This window comes from Sorex araneus, chromosome 4 (assembly GCF_027595985.1).
Source record: "Sorex araneus isolate mSorAra2 chromosome 4, mSorAra2.pri, whole genome shotgun sequence".
In the NCBI taxonomy this organism is placed as follows: Eukaryota; Metazoa; Chordata; class Mammalia; order Eulipotyphla; family Soricidae; genus Sorex; species Sorex araneus.
Window position 1 is genome coordinate 67,406,122 of NC_073305.1, and position 14,012 is coordinate 67,420,133.

The 14,012-nt window shown below is 44.6% G+C and overlaps 1 protein-coding gene across 5 annotated transcripts in view; it reads left to right on the top strand.

Annotated features, from left to right (window-relative positions):
- The first annotated feature begins 1,352 nt into the window (after window positions 1-1,352).
- Window positions 1,353-14,012, top strand: part of MITF (melanocyte inducing transcription factor) — a 230,775-nt gene continuing 218,115 nt past the window's right edge. For all 5 annotated transcript variants that reach the window (XM_004612790.2, XM_004612791.2, XM_055136578.1 and 2 more), the window contains exon 1: window positions 1,353-1,586. In XM_004612790.2, coding sequence (XP_004612847.1) covers window positions 1,483-1,586 — 104 coding nt within the window. In that variant the 5' untranslated portion in view covers window positions 1,353-1,482. The remainder of the gene's footprint in view (window positions 1,587-14,012) is intronic.

The window sequence follows — 14,012 nt, forward strand, 5'->3', positions numbered from 1 at the left end:
TCATCATGAGGTAAAACTTGCAAATAAGCAATTCTTGGAAGACCAATCATGCATCTAACTCCTTAGAGTTTTCTCCTAGGATGATCATTTAGTTTATTTCTCAAAGGACAAATTCACAGAAAAAATGTTACTCTGAAAGGAAGATCTTCCTTGATCCCTGGTACCTGATAAAGGAATGACCATCAATTACAGATTTATAGGTTACAAATCGCTTTCTCTTGTGTTTGACCTTGCACCTTTGACACATTCTCGGAAACAGTTTTGTCAATGGAGGAGAACATTGAGACTTCTAGGAATCAAGAGACAAATCCAAGATCACACAAAGCTATAAAGAAGGATTGGGGATTTTCAGTCTGGATCTATTTATCTTTAAATACTAGCCTTTACCCTCCAAGGCCTCTCTGATATCTCAAGGCACTTTTAAAAGAAGGAAAGGGAGTACCTTACTGGAATTATTTAGCGGGAAGGACCTAAAGTTTAAAGGAGACAACGCCTTGTTCATGAGGCGGGTAGGGGGTTGACACTTACATCAATTATATCATCCAACAACTTGGCTGATGAAATGTTATGACTGTCTTGTTTGAATTTCAGCCAACTGAGGAATTAAAAGCAGGCAGTAACTACGTTGTTTTGTAACTTTGTTCCTTTTAAAATTAACCGAACCTTTTAAGTGCTGATTTAGAGTGAAGTAGCTAATTGGACAAAGGACCACTCATCTAGATGAATGGTGTTATAAAAGTCCAAACTGAGTTAGAGAAAAGGAATGCCCAAGAACACTTTCTACAGTACTGTTCTAATTACAAAGCGAAGGAAAAGTGCCTATACTTCGTTCCAATTCAGGAACAACCTGATATGTGTAGCCCCGCCGGGAAGTAGACAGAGGGCAAAGAAGGTTTTTAAATTTTTTTTTCTTTAAAATTTTTTAAAATTTAAGGTAGGCTTTCGAAGGTTCAAACTTTCTACTGTCAAAACCCATCGCTGTTATTTTGCTTCAAGGGACGTGGCATGCCTTCGCAAATGTCCGAGTCGGGAGGAGGGGTGACAATAGGCGAGCAGGACTGAGCCCGTTCTTATTAATATTAAAGAGCCCAGTCTGTACCCTTGAAACGAGCGGGGAGAGAGCCGGGAGGGGAGCTGCTGACATTGACAATGAATGCAAACAGGAGTTGCACTAGCTGGGTCCACCACGTTGCTGCTGCTCCCGCTTTGCCTTCTGGGAGTTGTAGTTTCACCGAGAGCGACTCCGTGGGCGAGCCGCGCTCCCCGCGCCCCGTGGGAACTACAGATCCCAGGCTGCGCCGGGCCGCGAGCCCCTCCCGCACGGGGGCGAGTGTAAACTCCCCGCGCCGGGGCTGGCTGCCGCGCGCGGACCGGCGGGCTGAGCTTGGCCACTCGGCTGGGGCGCACTACTCCGGGGGACCCGGACCCGGCCGCGGGCTCTGTTCGCACTTCCGAGCCGTGGGAGTACGGGGCGTGGGAGCCATGCAGTCGGAGTCGGGGATCGTGCCGGATTTCGAAGTCGGGGAGGAGTTTCACGAAGAGCCCAAAACCTATTACGAACTCAAAAGTCAGCCCCTGAAGAGCAGGTGAGTGATGACAGCTGGCGGGGGGCGCGGCGGGTGCCCCGAGGGGGCCCCGCGCCCCCTCCCCGGGGGGCGGGGCGGGCTGTCGCTAGGGCTGGGGGACAAGGACCCCGTGCCCTTGCCCCGGGCGGAGGGCGAACTGCCCCCCCCCCACGCCTGGGGTCCGCGCGCGCCTGGCCCGAGCGCCCGGGGAGGACAGACCCTCAGGAGCACTTTGGGGACGCAGCGGGGCCCCCGGAGGCGCGCCCAGGCAGGGGGGGACCCGGGACTCGGATACCAGCTGCTGAGCCCGGGTGGGGGCTGGGGAGGTGGGGAGGCGGCGCGCGGGCCGGGCCGGAGAGTTGGTCGTGCACCCCGTTTCCGAAAATCCTAACGGGCCGCGGGCGCGGACGGGGAGCGCCCGGAGTCGATCGACACGCGAGGTCCGAGGGCATTAATTAGCCCGTCCGAGCGCGCCCGCGGGAGTCCGGCCCCTCGGGCAGACCCGCCCCGCCCGACGCCCGCAGGTAAGGCTTCCCCGCATCCCGCCCTTCACCTTCCGGCCGCGGCGCGGGGCGCTGCGGGCCCGGGAGGGGCGGCGCGGGGGGCGTGACTTCTCGGCCAGACCCGGCCGCCCGGGCCACCGTGTCCCATTCAAAAGCCGGCCCGCGCCCGCAGTGCCCGGGGCTCGACGGCTGCACGTCTCTAAGTGGCCGGGCGTTTAAACAACTTCTTTTCTCTTTAGGGCAGGCGTGGAGACACCCGCTGGCCTAGCGCCCGCCTCCTTCGCTACCGTCCTCCCCCTTCTGATGGTCGGAATGGGTAGCGGGTCTTCCTTTCCCCCACCCCGGGGCCGTCCTGGACCTTCCCAATGTTTACTAAAGGACGAGATGGGGCGGAGCCTGGGTTCCTCCCCACCCCCTTCTCAGTGCTGAGATAAGATAGACGGTACCTGGGAACTGGCACAGCACGCCCGCACAGGCTCAACCTTCCTGCCAGGGGCACGGGCCTGACCAAGGCAGGAGGAGAGGGAGTAGGGAGTTGGGGTGTTGGGAGCGGGCGTGAGGTGCTGAAATCTTCGGCTCTGGATTGCCTGAGCATGGAGCTTGCGCTGGGGGCAGATAGGACCAGGGTTGTTCCCTTCAGACGGTGTCAAAGTTGGGGCAGAAATCCGGGACAGCACAGCCTCCGAGAGAGGGTTGCTGAAGCAGCCTCTTTGCAGATGCTTAAAGTAGAGTTTGGAAGGAAACCTTCTTTGCAGTTGGACTCATAAAACCAGCCTTGAGTTGGTGATTTCTCATCATAATGGCTGTTTTGTGTGTGAGCATAGATTGTGTGTGTTGGGGGTTGGAGGTTTGAGTAATATTGTGTAAAGGGTATTGTTGGTTATGCTCATTGGGGCTTTATCTGCATTTGGCTGAAGGGATTAGTGTTTTAGCAAGCAGCCTCTGCTTTTGCCTCTAGAAGCAAATGCTTGCATGGACAGAATGAGGTGTGTGTGTGTGTGTGTGTGTGTGTGTGTGTGTGTGTGTGTGTGTGTGTGTGTGTGTGTGTGTGGTCTTGAAAGAAATGAATTAACTGGACTGTTTGGAACATTTTTCGATGGTAGCTGATACATAACTTTAAATGAGTTTGAGAGAGTGAAGAAAATACCATCTGGAAAAACCCAAGTGAATGCCATGAAACTCATGTTGAAGGATTTGGGCCTGTTCTTTTTCAGAGTCGGCAAAAATTTCACTTGCAAGGGTGAGCGTCCTCCGTAGCTCGATAGCACTTGAAAGGGAAAATGTGGGTATGTGGGAAGAAATGGCTTCACACGTTGAAGCTCAAAACAGGTGCGGGACAGAACCGGTATGGAGAGGAAGGCTAAATTAAAAAAGTTGTCGTAAAACTTGTCTGTGGAAAAGACACATGCTTTTGAAATAAACCAGTTAAATAAAATCTGTGAATAAATATATGAGGTTGGCACAATTCTTCTATACTGTTTTCCACAGTTGTCTACCGCATTGTCATCGACATCTGTTGTGTGACTTTAAAAGAACTACACGTTGTTCAGGGCCTTCTTGTTGCTTTTTGTCTTAAGTTTTTGCCACGGCACCTTACTTCTTGTAAGTCTTGGTCAGAACAAGTTGAAATGGCAGGTTTTAAGATTACTTAAGATTGTAACTATTTTATCTATCAATTGTTTTCTTAGAATCATCTCTTGGAGCCTCACCAGCTTTCATCTGGGTAATGGCTGTAGTTTCTTGAAGGTTTCCTGCTTTTAGTAGATTTTCAACCCAGTAGCCACAGTGTTCCTATTAAAAGTGGTTCTCTACCACTGACTGGTTGTTGTTGGTGGTGGTAGGTGGGTGGCAGTGAGCAGTGGTGGGAAGCCCCGCAGGAGTCATTTGTCACTGTCTAGAGACATTTTTGGTTGTCATACTAGAAGAAGATTGTTCCTGACTTATAGCAAATGAGGCCAGTGATGCTGCTCAGTACTTTCCCATGTCCAGGACAACCTCCTAACTGAAGAATAAGCTGGTCCCAAATTGTTAATAGCACCAAGATTGAGAAATCTGTGGTTAAAATGTGTCATATCATTGCCATCGTCAAATGTAAACGCTTCATGGCTCCCTGTTTCAGTCGTAAAACTCAAGATCCTGAAGCTGGTACAAGGCAGCCTTGTATATGATCAGGTTCCCTGCCAACCCTGAGTTAATCTCTCTCAGTTCCTTCTGCTCCTGCCAGGCATTTGCTTCACTGTTGAGTAACACTCTAGACTTGCCCATGTCAGGGCCTCTGTCCCTTGTACTTGCAGCTTGCTCTGCTTCTGTGCTTAGCGTGCAGAGAGAGGTGCTTGCTCCCCAGCTCCATGCCTTTCCTAAAATGTCCCTTCCCGGGAAGTAAGTCTACTCTGACTGACTGCACAGTTTGCAGTTGCTCACACTCCAGTCTCATCTTCTCTGCCCTATTCTATTTTCCCCCTAGTATAGTCTACTCTACAATTTTGCTAAATGTTTTATATATATATATATTATGTATGTTTTCCTTTTCCCCCACTCTAGACTAGAAGCTCCTAGTGAACAGGGCTTTCTGTATCTCCCTTGTTTACTTTGCTGTCCTCAGAGTCAAAGAATAGTTTCTCAACTTTAAGTGCTACTGAAATGTTGGGCTAGATGGTTGTTGTGGGGGCAGTCCTGGCATTGGAGAGTATTCAGTAGTTGACCTGCCTAAAGTGTCCTTCCAGCGGTGACAGCCCAGAATGTTCCCAGACCCTTCCAAATTGCCCTCTATTTCAGAATAGTGTCTGGCACGATTATGACTTGTTTGAATATGTTACTTCCTTTGCCGTTTACTTATCCTTTCCCAGGATAAGGCATTTGGTTTTCTTTGGGGTGGGGTGGGGTGTTTTGATGAATTGGAATTTTATGAACTTCATTTTGGTTATAACCAATGGGCAAAGCTATGATATAGGAAGATATGCTCTAAGAAGAAATGACAATAAAGGACTTTTTGAAGTTTGCTGCCCCCAATATGCTTTTTGAAACCTGTTTTTTGTGACAGAGGAGGTGGCACACCTGGCCACGCTTAGGGCTTACTCCTCACTTTGTGCTCAAGGTTCATGTCTGGCTGTGCTCAGGGCTGGTGGGGATTTAACTCAGGTTGACTGTGTGTAAGACAGCTCCCTGGCTTCTGTACAATCCCTGAAACCTTAGGGATTAATAACCTTTTTCTTCTTGGGAATGAGCTTTGAATGATGAGTGGTCGAGTAAAAAGTGCTATGCTAAGGGTAAATCAAAATTTCCCAGGATAAAGTCATAGCAGGGAAACAAATGTGCAACTGGCGTATGAGGTCCCAAGAGTGGAGGAATTGTCTGGAGGTCTTTGGGGCCTGAAATGAATCAAGCATTTTAAAGCACAGTGGCATTGTTCAGGTTCCCAATCCTTTGGTATGGTTTACTTAGTGCTAACTTATGTGGGTTTATATTTGCTAATGCCCTTCTCCTGAACTTCAGCATTGGCTGAATCTAATTCCAGCTTCTTCTCTTCACAGGTTTTCAGTAATGCTTTAGACAACTTTAGATAACTTCTTGCAAGTTAGAAATGGGAATAGAAGACTTAGGTTTATAATAGCGAGGCAGGATGTATCAGTGGTTCCCAAAGGCTGCTCTTAGTTTTTGTGGTGAAATGAGAAAGACAAAGGCCATTGGGTCAGATACATTCATGTACATGTATTTTGTCTAAGACCACTGCCATTTCTTGAGTTTATTTGGTAATTTCTCCCTCCTGTCTTCATAGTAAAAATGTCTCTTTAAAGCTGGAAAGATAGTATATCTGTTTGGACACTTGCATGTGGCCAACCTGGGTTCAACCAGATGTGGCCCCCAAACAAAACAAAATAAAAAAGTTTTCTTTCCTTTTAAGATAATCATCCAAACTTGGCAACACAAAAGTGTCTCTTTTTATTGCTGTTTATGAAAGTTATGTTGGTTTTTCTGGTTAGGTCACTCCGCAGAGGACTGCTGACATGAAGGCAGTTGTTCCAGTTTCTTTTTTTATTCCTAATTAATATGGTGACTTTTGAGCAGTCAGGCTGATCTCTGATTTCCCATTCCTCACCTGACAAATGGAGGTCTGCTTCTTAATTTTGTTAAGAACATCAGCCCTGACTTTGATGACAGAAAAATATCAGTATAGTGTCTGTTGCATAGTAAGTGCACAGTAAACGTTAGCAGATGTTCTTGTTGGAATTTTTTTATTGCTTACTTTTGACATTCTGGAAGGTGTTTGCTGACTATGGCTTTCTTCTCAAATGTTATTTCAGTGTTCTTCTACAATAAAATTATCCCAGTTTTAGGAAATTTCCTTTTTGCTTTCCTCCTAATGAGCTGTTCAGAGTTAAGGTAATTATATGTGTGTGTGTATAATTGAATCACCATGACATACACAGTTGCAAAGCTGTTTATGATCAGGTTTCAGTCATACAATGCTCCAACACTGGGCCCCTCACCAGTGTACATTTCTAACTACTGAAGTCCCCAGTTTCCTCCTCCGCCCCTACCTCAGCCTATTTCTGTGGAAGTCACTTTGCTTCTTTCTCTCTGTTCAGATAATTTTTGACTTAGGATTTTAAAAAAATTAACGATTTCTTATATCGGATTACAGAAAAGTAGTTGTGACTTGCATGTTTCATATTCAACACATATCTGTTGAGTACTAATGTGTGCAAATTAATACCAGTAACATTTGTTGAACGGGTATTGTGGACCAACCCCTGTTCCATATGTTTTTAACCTATGTTTTAACTTAGTTTTTGCAAAACGTGCAGCCTTGATAATAATAAAAACAATAATAATTAACTATAACATAAAAACAGATTTCACTCTATAATGCTTAATTACATGCTAGGAATTTTACAGATTGTGTATGTGTGTGTGTGTGTGTGTGTGTGTGTGTGTGTGTGTGTGTGTGTGCGCACATTAGATTTTACTTTAACCTTGGAGATCCCTATTTCTGTCTATCTGTGTGTATTTATTTTACAGAGAAGAAAACCAAGGCATAGCAAGTATCAGGGCCTGGATTTAAACAGGCCTTCTCGGGGTCATGTAGTCTCCAGTCCTATGCATGTACCACACATGGATGTCTGGGGTAGTGATGGTCAAATATAAGAAGGAGGCTCCTTTGGGGATGGTGCAGTGGGTAGGACACTTCACTTGCATGTGACTGACCCAGGTTCAGTCTTTGGCATCCTATATGGTTTCTGAGCACAGAGCCAGGAGTAGGCCCTGAGTATTGCCAGTGGCCCAAAATAAGCAAAACGAAACAAAAAAGGTCGTTCCTGTGTAGAGTCTAGGAGTGAAGTTTCCTCTGCCACTAAGTTTGTGAAACTATATTCCATGATGTTTGAACAGTGGGGAAATTACCTGAGATATATTTCTCGGGGCATATCCCCATCATTGAATTGGCACATAACTCTAAGAATTGTATGGACTTTTTAATTTTTAATTTTTTTTTTATTTTGGGTAGTGCTTCATCTGCGAAATCTAAAACAACAGAATGGGAGACTAGCATCCAAGAATAGTAGAAATTAGTACCAAGAGGTTTGCTCCATGGCTTGGAAGCTGGCCTCACATGCTGGGGAAAAAGGCAGCTCAGATAGAGAAGGGAACACCAAAGTAAAGTGTGGTTGGAGGACCTACTTGGGATGGGAGATGCATGCTGAAAGTAGACTATAGATTGAACATGATAGTCACCCAATACCTTTATTGCAAACCACAGAACCCAAAAGGAGAGAGAGAACAAAAGGGAATGCCCTGCCACAGAGGCTGGGCGGGGGTAGGGGGTGGGGTGTGGGTGGGTGGGGGGGACAGGGGAAGGATACTGGGATCATCAGTGGTGGAGAATGGGCACTAGTGGAAGGATGGGTACTCAAACATTGTACGACTGAAAAACAGGCACAAAAATATGTAAATCTGTAACTGTACCCTTAGGGTGATTCATTAATAAAAAATAAATAAATTAAAAAAATTGGGAGGTAGTGCTTAGGGGCTCCTTCCTGCTTGGTTTTTTGGTACTTAGGGGTTGTGCCTGGAGAGGCTTGGGTTGATCGTGCAGCGGTGGGGATCAAATCCTCGCTTCCCACATATGGTCTATGCACACTAGTCCTTATAGCTGTCCACCAGCCCTAGGAGGCTGTTCTTGTCCCAGAGTCTGTTGGGTGCTGGGTAAATGGCACTGGCATGACTGTGGGACAATCAAAGATGCAAGATCCTGCTTACTTTCAAACTCCAGCGGTGAGGAGAAGAACTCATGGGTTCAGACAAACTTGCAGGCCAGAGTGGGATCACTGTTAGGAAATGGGGGTCAGCCAGGGGAATTTAGTGGGGGGCGAGGGAGAGAAGAGGGCATTTTTTGTGCGTGAATAGGGGTGGTGGAGTGGGCCTTGAAAGTCAGGCTACACTTATTCCTGTGCAACATTGCATAGAGCAATAGACCCCTTGGAAGGTATACTCCTAAAATCGACTCTTGGTTGCCTTGTAACCCCTTAAGTCAGACACCGCGATCTTCCTCATGCTGTGGGCCTGAGCTGGTGGGAGGGGAACAGGTGCACGTGGACTCGTTGGGAGGGTGCTTGCGCCCAGTGCCACCGCTCTGCTGCTGCACCACTGTCTGCTCGGGACATGGACCTTCTAGTGTCTGGTTCTTTACTGGAGCTGTCCTCTTGCAAGTGGTTGGTTCAGAACTGGGATAAGATGTGAAAGGGCTTTGCAGAGTGCCTACCACGTTTCCATAAGAAGTATCAATGCCCCCATCCTTCTTTTTTTCGTTAACTCTTACCTCTAATAACAGCCCTTCCTCATCACAATGACAGGTATAGAATCATGCATCTGAAGCAACACAGACAAGAATGTGGCACCTTAACTTGGCAGATGTTCACACTATATTATTCAAATAAGGTTTGTGGTGTGATTAGGTGGAAAACTTGATTAAAGTGGGGTTCAAGTGTTGGTTTCGTGTGCTATTGGAGATTTCCTTTTCCTGAGTGCTGCTATTTATAGAATTTATTTAAGTGTATGTGTGTGTGTGTATGTTTTCAATTCCCTTTGAGTTCTGCAGTGCAGTTTGCACAGGCTGATGTTTATATCTGCTCCAGTTGTGCAAGAAGTGGAAAATATCCTTTTTTTAGAACAGGTCACATGTGCTTACTGTCAGGAATAGGACCTCAGTGTAAAAAAATGTATCTTGGGACAAATCAAAGTTACTAAATTTCTCTCTCCAACTGCTTTGTTTCAGAACTGGCAGTATTTTGATAAATAATAGGGGGAAATAATCCTGGACTATATTTATTTTTTTGGTCACTCTTCAAGGACAGTAAGCTAGAATTTTGTTTGCTATTTTTTGTGTGTGTGTGTTTTGAGCATAAATGTACTTTGTTTGACATTTTTTTAAAAAGGATATGTTTAAAAGGATATTGAAGTAAATGAAAAAAATGTTTGACTCAATTCTAGATAGGTATTATTTGGAGGAAATAATCAAGAAGGTGTGACAGAGGTAGTACAGTCCTCACAAGGCATTTGTTTCCGGGAATGTTTTTCTGAGCTAAACAAACATTGAATTCTCTAGGCCAAGTCTCATTCTCACTGGGGCAAATGAGGGCTGAGGGCAGCGCGACCTGTAGTCAGGTCTAGGATGGCTGTTGAAATTCTTACGCATCTTCTGTTCCCACGGATTTCGGGAGGATGACCGGGCATCTCATTCCTTTAAGCTAGTTATAATTTTCCAATTAATGGATATATATGTGTATGTGTATATATATATATGCATATATATATACACACATACATATATATGTATGTATTGGTGATTTGGGGTCACACCTGGCAGTGCTCAGGGCTGCTCTTGACTATGCTCAGGGATCACTCCTGGCAGTGCTCGGGAAAACATATGTGGTGCTAGGGATGGTGCTAGGGTTGGTCACATGCAAGACAAGTTCCTCAATCCCTGTACTCTTTCTCTGGCTCTAGGGTGCTTTTGGTCTTTGGTTAAAACTTATTATAGTTAAAGAGAATGTGTTTACAGTGGTGGTGACATTCATAGCCTTGGTGTACATTTTCTTTGCCATTACCCAAGTACCCAAAAGGGGTATCTCCCCCTGCCCCCCATACTGGCTCCTCAACCTCTCCATGCTCCTTTGTCACTTCTAGTCTACCAAGGTTGATTTTAAAACTGGCTTCCTTATTTCTCTGCTTCCTCCGGTCGCCTTTCATGCTTGCCTTGAAGGAAGAAATGTTTTTTGGAGTGTTCATGGGAACCTTTGTTCCAAGGTTCACAGCGATGAGCTTCTTCAGTGACCAACATTTCTGTGACTTCTTGTGCTCTGTGCATAAGATAGCAGCTCATTGGCTGCCTTTCTACATGGGCAGGAAATTATACCAGCACAAGGTGAAAGGATCCAGTGCTGTGGGGGAGCCCTGGGGGTAGTGGTGGGACTAGCACAGAGAGAGCAGGACACCGGGCCTCAATCAGGTGCATTAGGTTGTTCTCAGGATGCTTCTGAATCATCCCTGCAGTACTCTAAACTGATACAGTATAACTTTGGGCTCAGGAGAACCATGATTTATTTGCTTCCCCCCCTGTTTTCCTTCTCTTCCTCCTTTTTCTCCTGACAACAGTTATTTATTAAGTGCTGCAGTGTGTCAGACTCTGTGCTGACCATAGGGATTCAAATGTAGAACCAGAAAGGCCGGGTTCTTGCTAAGAAGGTGTTTCTCATGCAGGTGAGGACACAGTTAATAATGAACTAGACTAACAAACAAGATAAGTTTTGGTGCAGTGAAAACAAACTAGAGTGTGACGGGCCAAAGAGGAAACTCTTTTAGATTGGATCTTTAGGGATACCCTCTTGTGGAGAGTGATTCTGAGGCAGTATCTGAAACTCTGACATGAGGGTGCAAATCTTGGCACAATTACTCACTATCTACGCCCCTTTGAACAAGTTAACCACCTTTCTCAACCTCTCACTCCCCTCTGCTGTTGAATGGGGCAGTAGCTACCTTGCAAGGATGCTGTGAGGATAAAACAGAATGCATGATAGACAGTTACTGATGTTAAGCTTGGCAAAGATGATTTTAAGGTAATAGATGAAGAGTGTAGAAAGAAATACAGATGCTGTTCTTTTCCTAGAAGTGTTTTTCACTTGGTCTGCATATTTTCCTGGTGTTGAGTGAGTCAGAGATTTATGTTTGTCTCTATGTAAACCAAACTCATGATTAAAAAGTGGAGGAGTCTTGTCATTTTTATTATTCTTTCTTTTCTTCAGGACCATCTTTCTGGAGTTGCCTCCTTGTTCTTCTCATTGTTGTTATCTTGAGATCATTCATGTCTCACCATGATTCTCCTCTTTAACCTTAATCTACCTGTGTATCTTTAGGCTGGGCTTTGAATTACTATTACTTTGTGGTATAGAGGAGATCTCAAGCAATTTAGGATTAGAATGTAAAACCTGAGATTGATTTAACAAAGTAGGAATGTACACCACGCACAGCCCGTGTACAACTCCTGACTACCAGTTTTAGCTCCTGCTTCCTGTCTACACTGAAAATGTCAGTGTTGGTACAGAAATGAAAAAGAAGAAGCTTCTCCTCCCACTCACCCCTCAAGCTTTCATCATCGTAGACATCCACAGGCAATGGCGTGTTTTTAATTCACCCACTTAACAAAAAAATCTTCAAAGCATTTGAGTTTCGGTGGCTGTGTTCTTTGATTTAAGTGCCCATAGAGTGGTAGCATTCAAAAGGAAAACTCTTGGGTTGTGTGGGAGCAAATCTTTTAAGTCTAAATGCAGTGAGTTACAATCTTATGGAGGGCACTGGTTGACGCCTGTCTTTCTGTAAGAAAATTGTGGGTTATTGGGCAATTTCAAGAAGGCATCTGTGGCTTTCGCTCTCCACACACAGACACCCCCACAACCCCCCAAAGTAGGATCATTTTGCTGAATCATTTACGTGCATTTATCTGTCTTCTCATGTGATCTTGTGGCGATGAGCGTTCTCCCCACTGGTGGGAACATACATATTTTGTATGTTGTAGAACAAGTTTTCTTTCTGGACAACTTAATTTGCTTTGGGAGAGAGATTAGGCAGAGAAGATCCTCCAAACCTGATGGTGGATGTTGTATCTGCTGATTCTGAAATTAAAAACCTGAAAACCCAATTTACTTAAGTAACTTTAGGGTAAAATAATAATCATCTCTAAGAAGCACAATTTTCAAAATATACATTTTATACTTATGCAGTTTGGTGAAAGTAAAAGCACATAGATGTTCTAAAGATGATTTTCCTATTTGCTGAGAACCTAGCTCCATCCTAATAAAATCTACCAGAAAACCTCAATGAGGCGTTGCCAAATTTTTTTTATCTTGCTAGGGTGTCTCAAACAGGTGGAGATAGTACTATAATATTGAGAACAGACTCACAGTGTCAGTGGTCAAGTCGTATTAATCCTCTCTCTACCGGGAGGACCAGGCTTTTGTCCCCTGCTTTATTCTTTTAGCCTTTAAAGTTTTCAGCAAAAAATAAAAAGGTATTATTTCAGGGTCAGCTTTGCTCTGTTGTATAACTGAGCCTGCATAACTGCACACTTAATTTTAGAACATTGGCACCTCAGCCAATAGAACCCTTTGCAACTGATTTATAATGCTTTTGTCCAAGGGTAACTGTGACCATACATTCATATTTGCCATTTTGGGTCATTTACTTTCAAGGGAAGTGGATGGCACCAAGTATGTATTCTTAAACATTCTGTTTATTTTTAAGAGAAGAATTTACAGTAGTTTATGTAAAATGGTCTCTAAAATAACAAGCAGCTGCCATGGTTTCTGGTGACATTTCAAATCGAAGTTTGCCTGTTTGCTCTGAGGGAGTGTGCTTGGAAAGTCATTTGCAAGGGATTGGCTACTGGTGGTGATGTGTTCAGTGATCAGTGTATAGACTTTTTGGAACCACACCTTACATCATCTCAGCACGCTTCTGTATCTGCTGGTGTTTAAAGTATTTAAGCACTAGTAATGTTTTATCTAGGTAAATGCTTGATGTGTAAATGCTAAATGATGGAATCTTGGAATGCAGTTCTCATGTTCCTGATTACATATGGAAGCTTCCAGTCTTTGTTGATTCAGAAGTGAATGAGCTTTGATGGCCCTTCCTTGGTCATGACCACTGAAATAGTTACTGAAATGTAAGGCTTTGTGGCAAGGGGCAGAAAGGCAAGAACAATTAATTGGTTTGTTTTTGGAGTCAGTGATAGTACATGCCACTCTGCTGGCCTGCTCTCTCCCTTACTGACTTTTGGATTTGTATACCTCACATCATTTCTCAACTGACAGCCACATCCCCTACTTCCACATATCCTTTAGTAGATAGTTTTATTTTGCCTACCTTCATTTCTCTTCCAAATTCTTGTAATGCTCCTTCCCTCATGCTCAGACCCTGTGGTTTAGTTTCATGACCCCGGAAGTGGAGTATTTGACACAGCCAAGCACATTTCTTTATCACAAGGATTGGTTCTAGGGAATTGCACACTGACTAATGAAATTGAATGCCAGGATTTTGTTTGGGTGCTAACAGAAAGAGATTATGTTGTTTTTCCTCCATTGATCAAGAACTTGAGAAAATGTGAGCTTGAAAATCAATCCACACTTCAGAGTCAGAGAGAAAGCTTTTATATTAGGTTTATGGTATCACTACAGCAAAGTGACAGACGATAGTTAGATATGCAGTAGTTTCTGGTTGACTGATAACTTTCTTCCACATAGCACATCAAGAATTCAGGCTCTTCTGCTGTAGCCATTGCCTGAGACACTGTGGTAGAAGGGAAAAGAAGTCATATCTAAAGTTCAAAAGTGACAGGCATCACTTTTGTTCACAATTTGGTTGGCAAGAACTGGTCTCATGTCTATATCTGGATTGG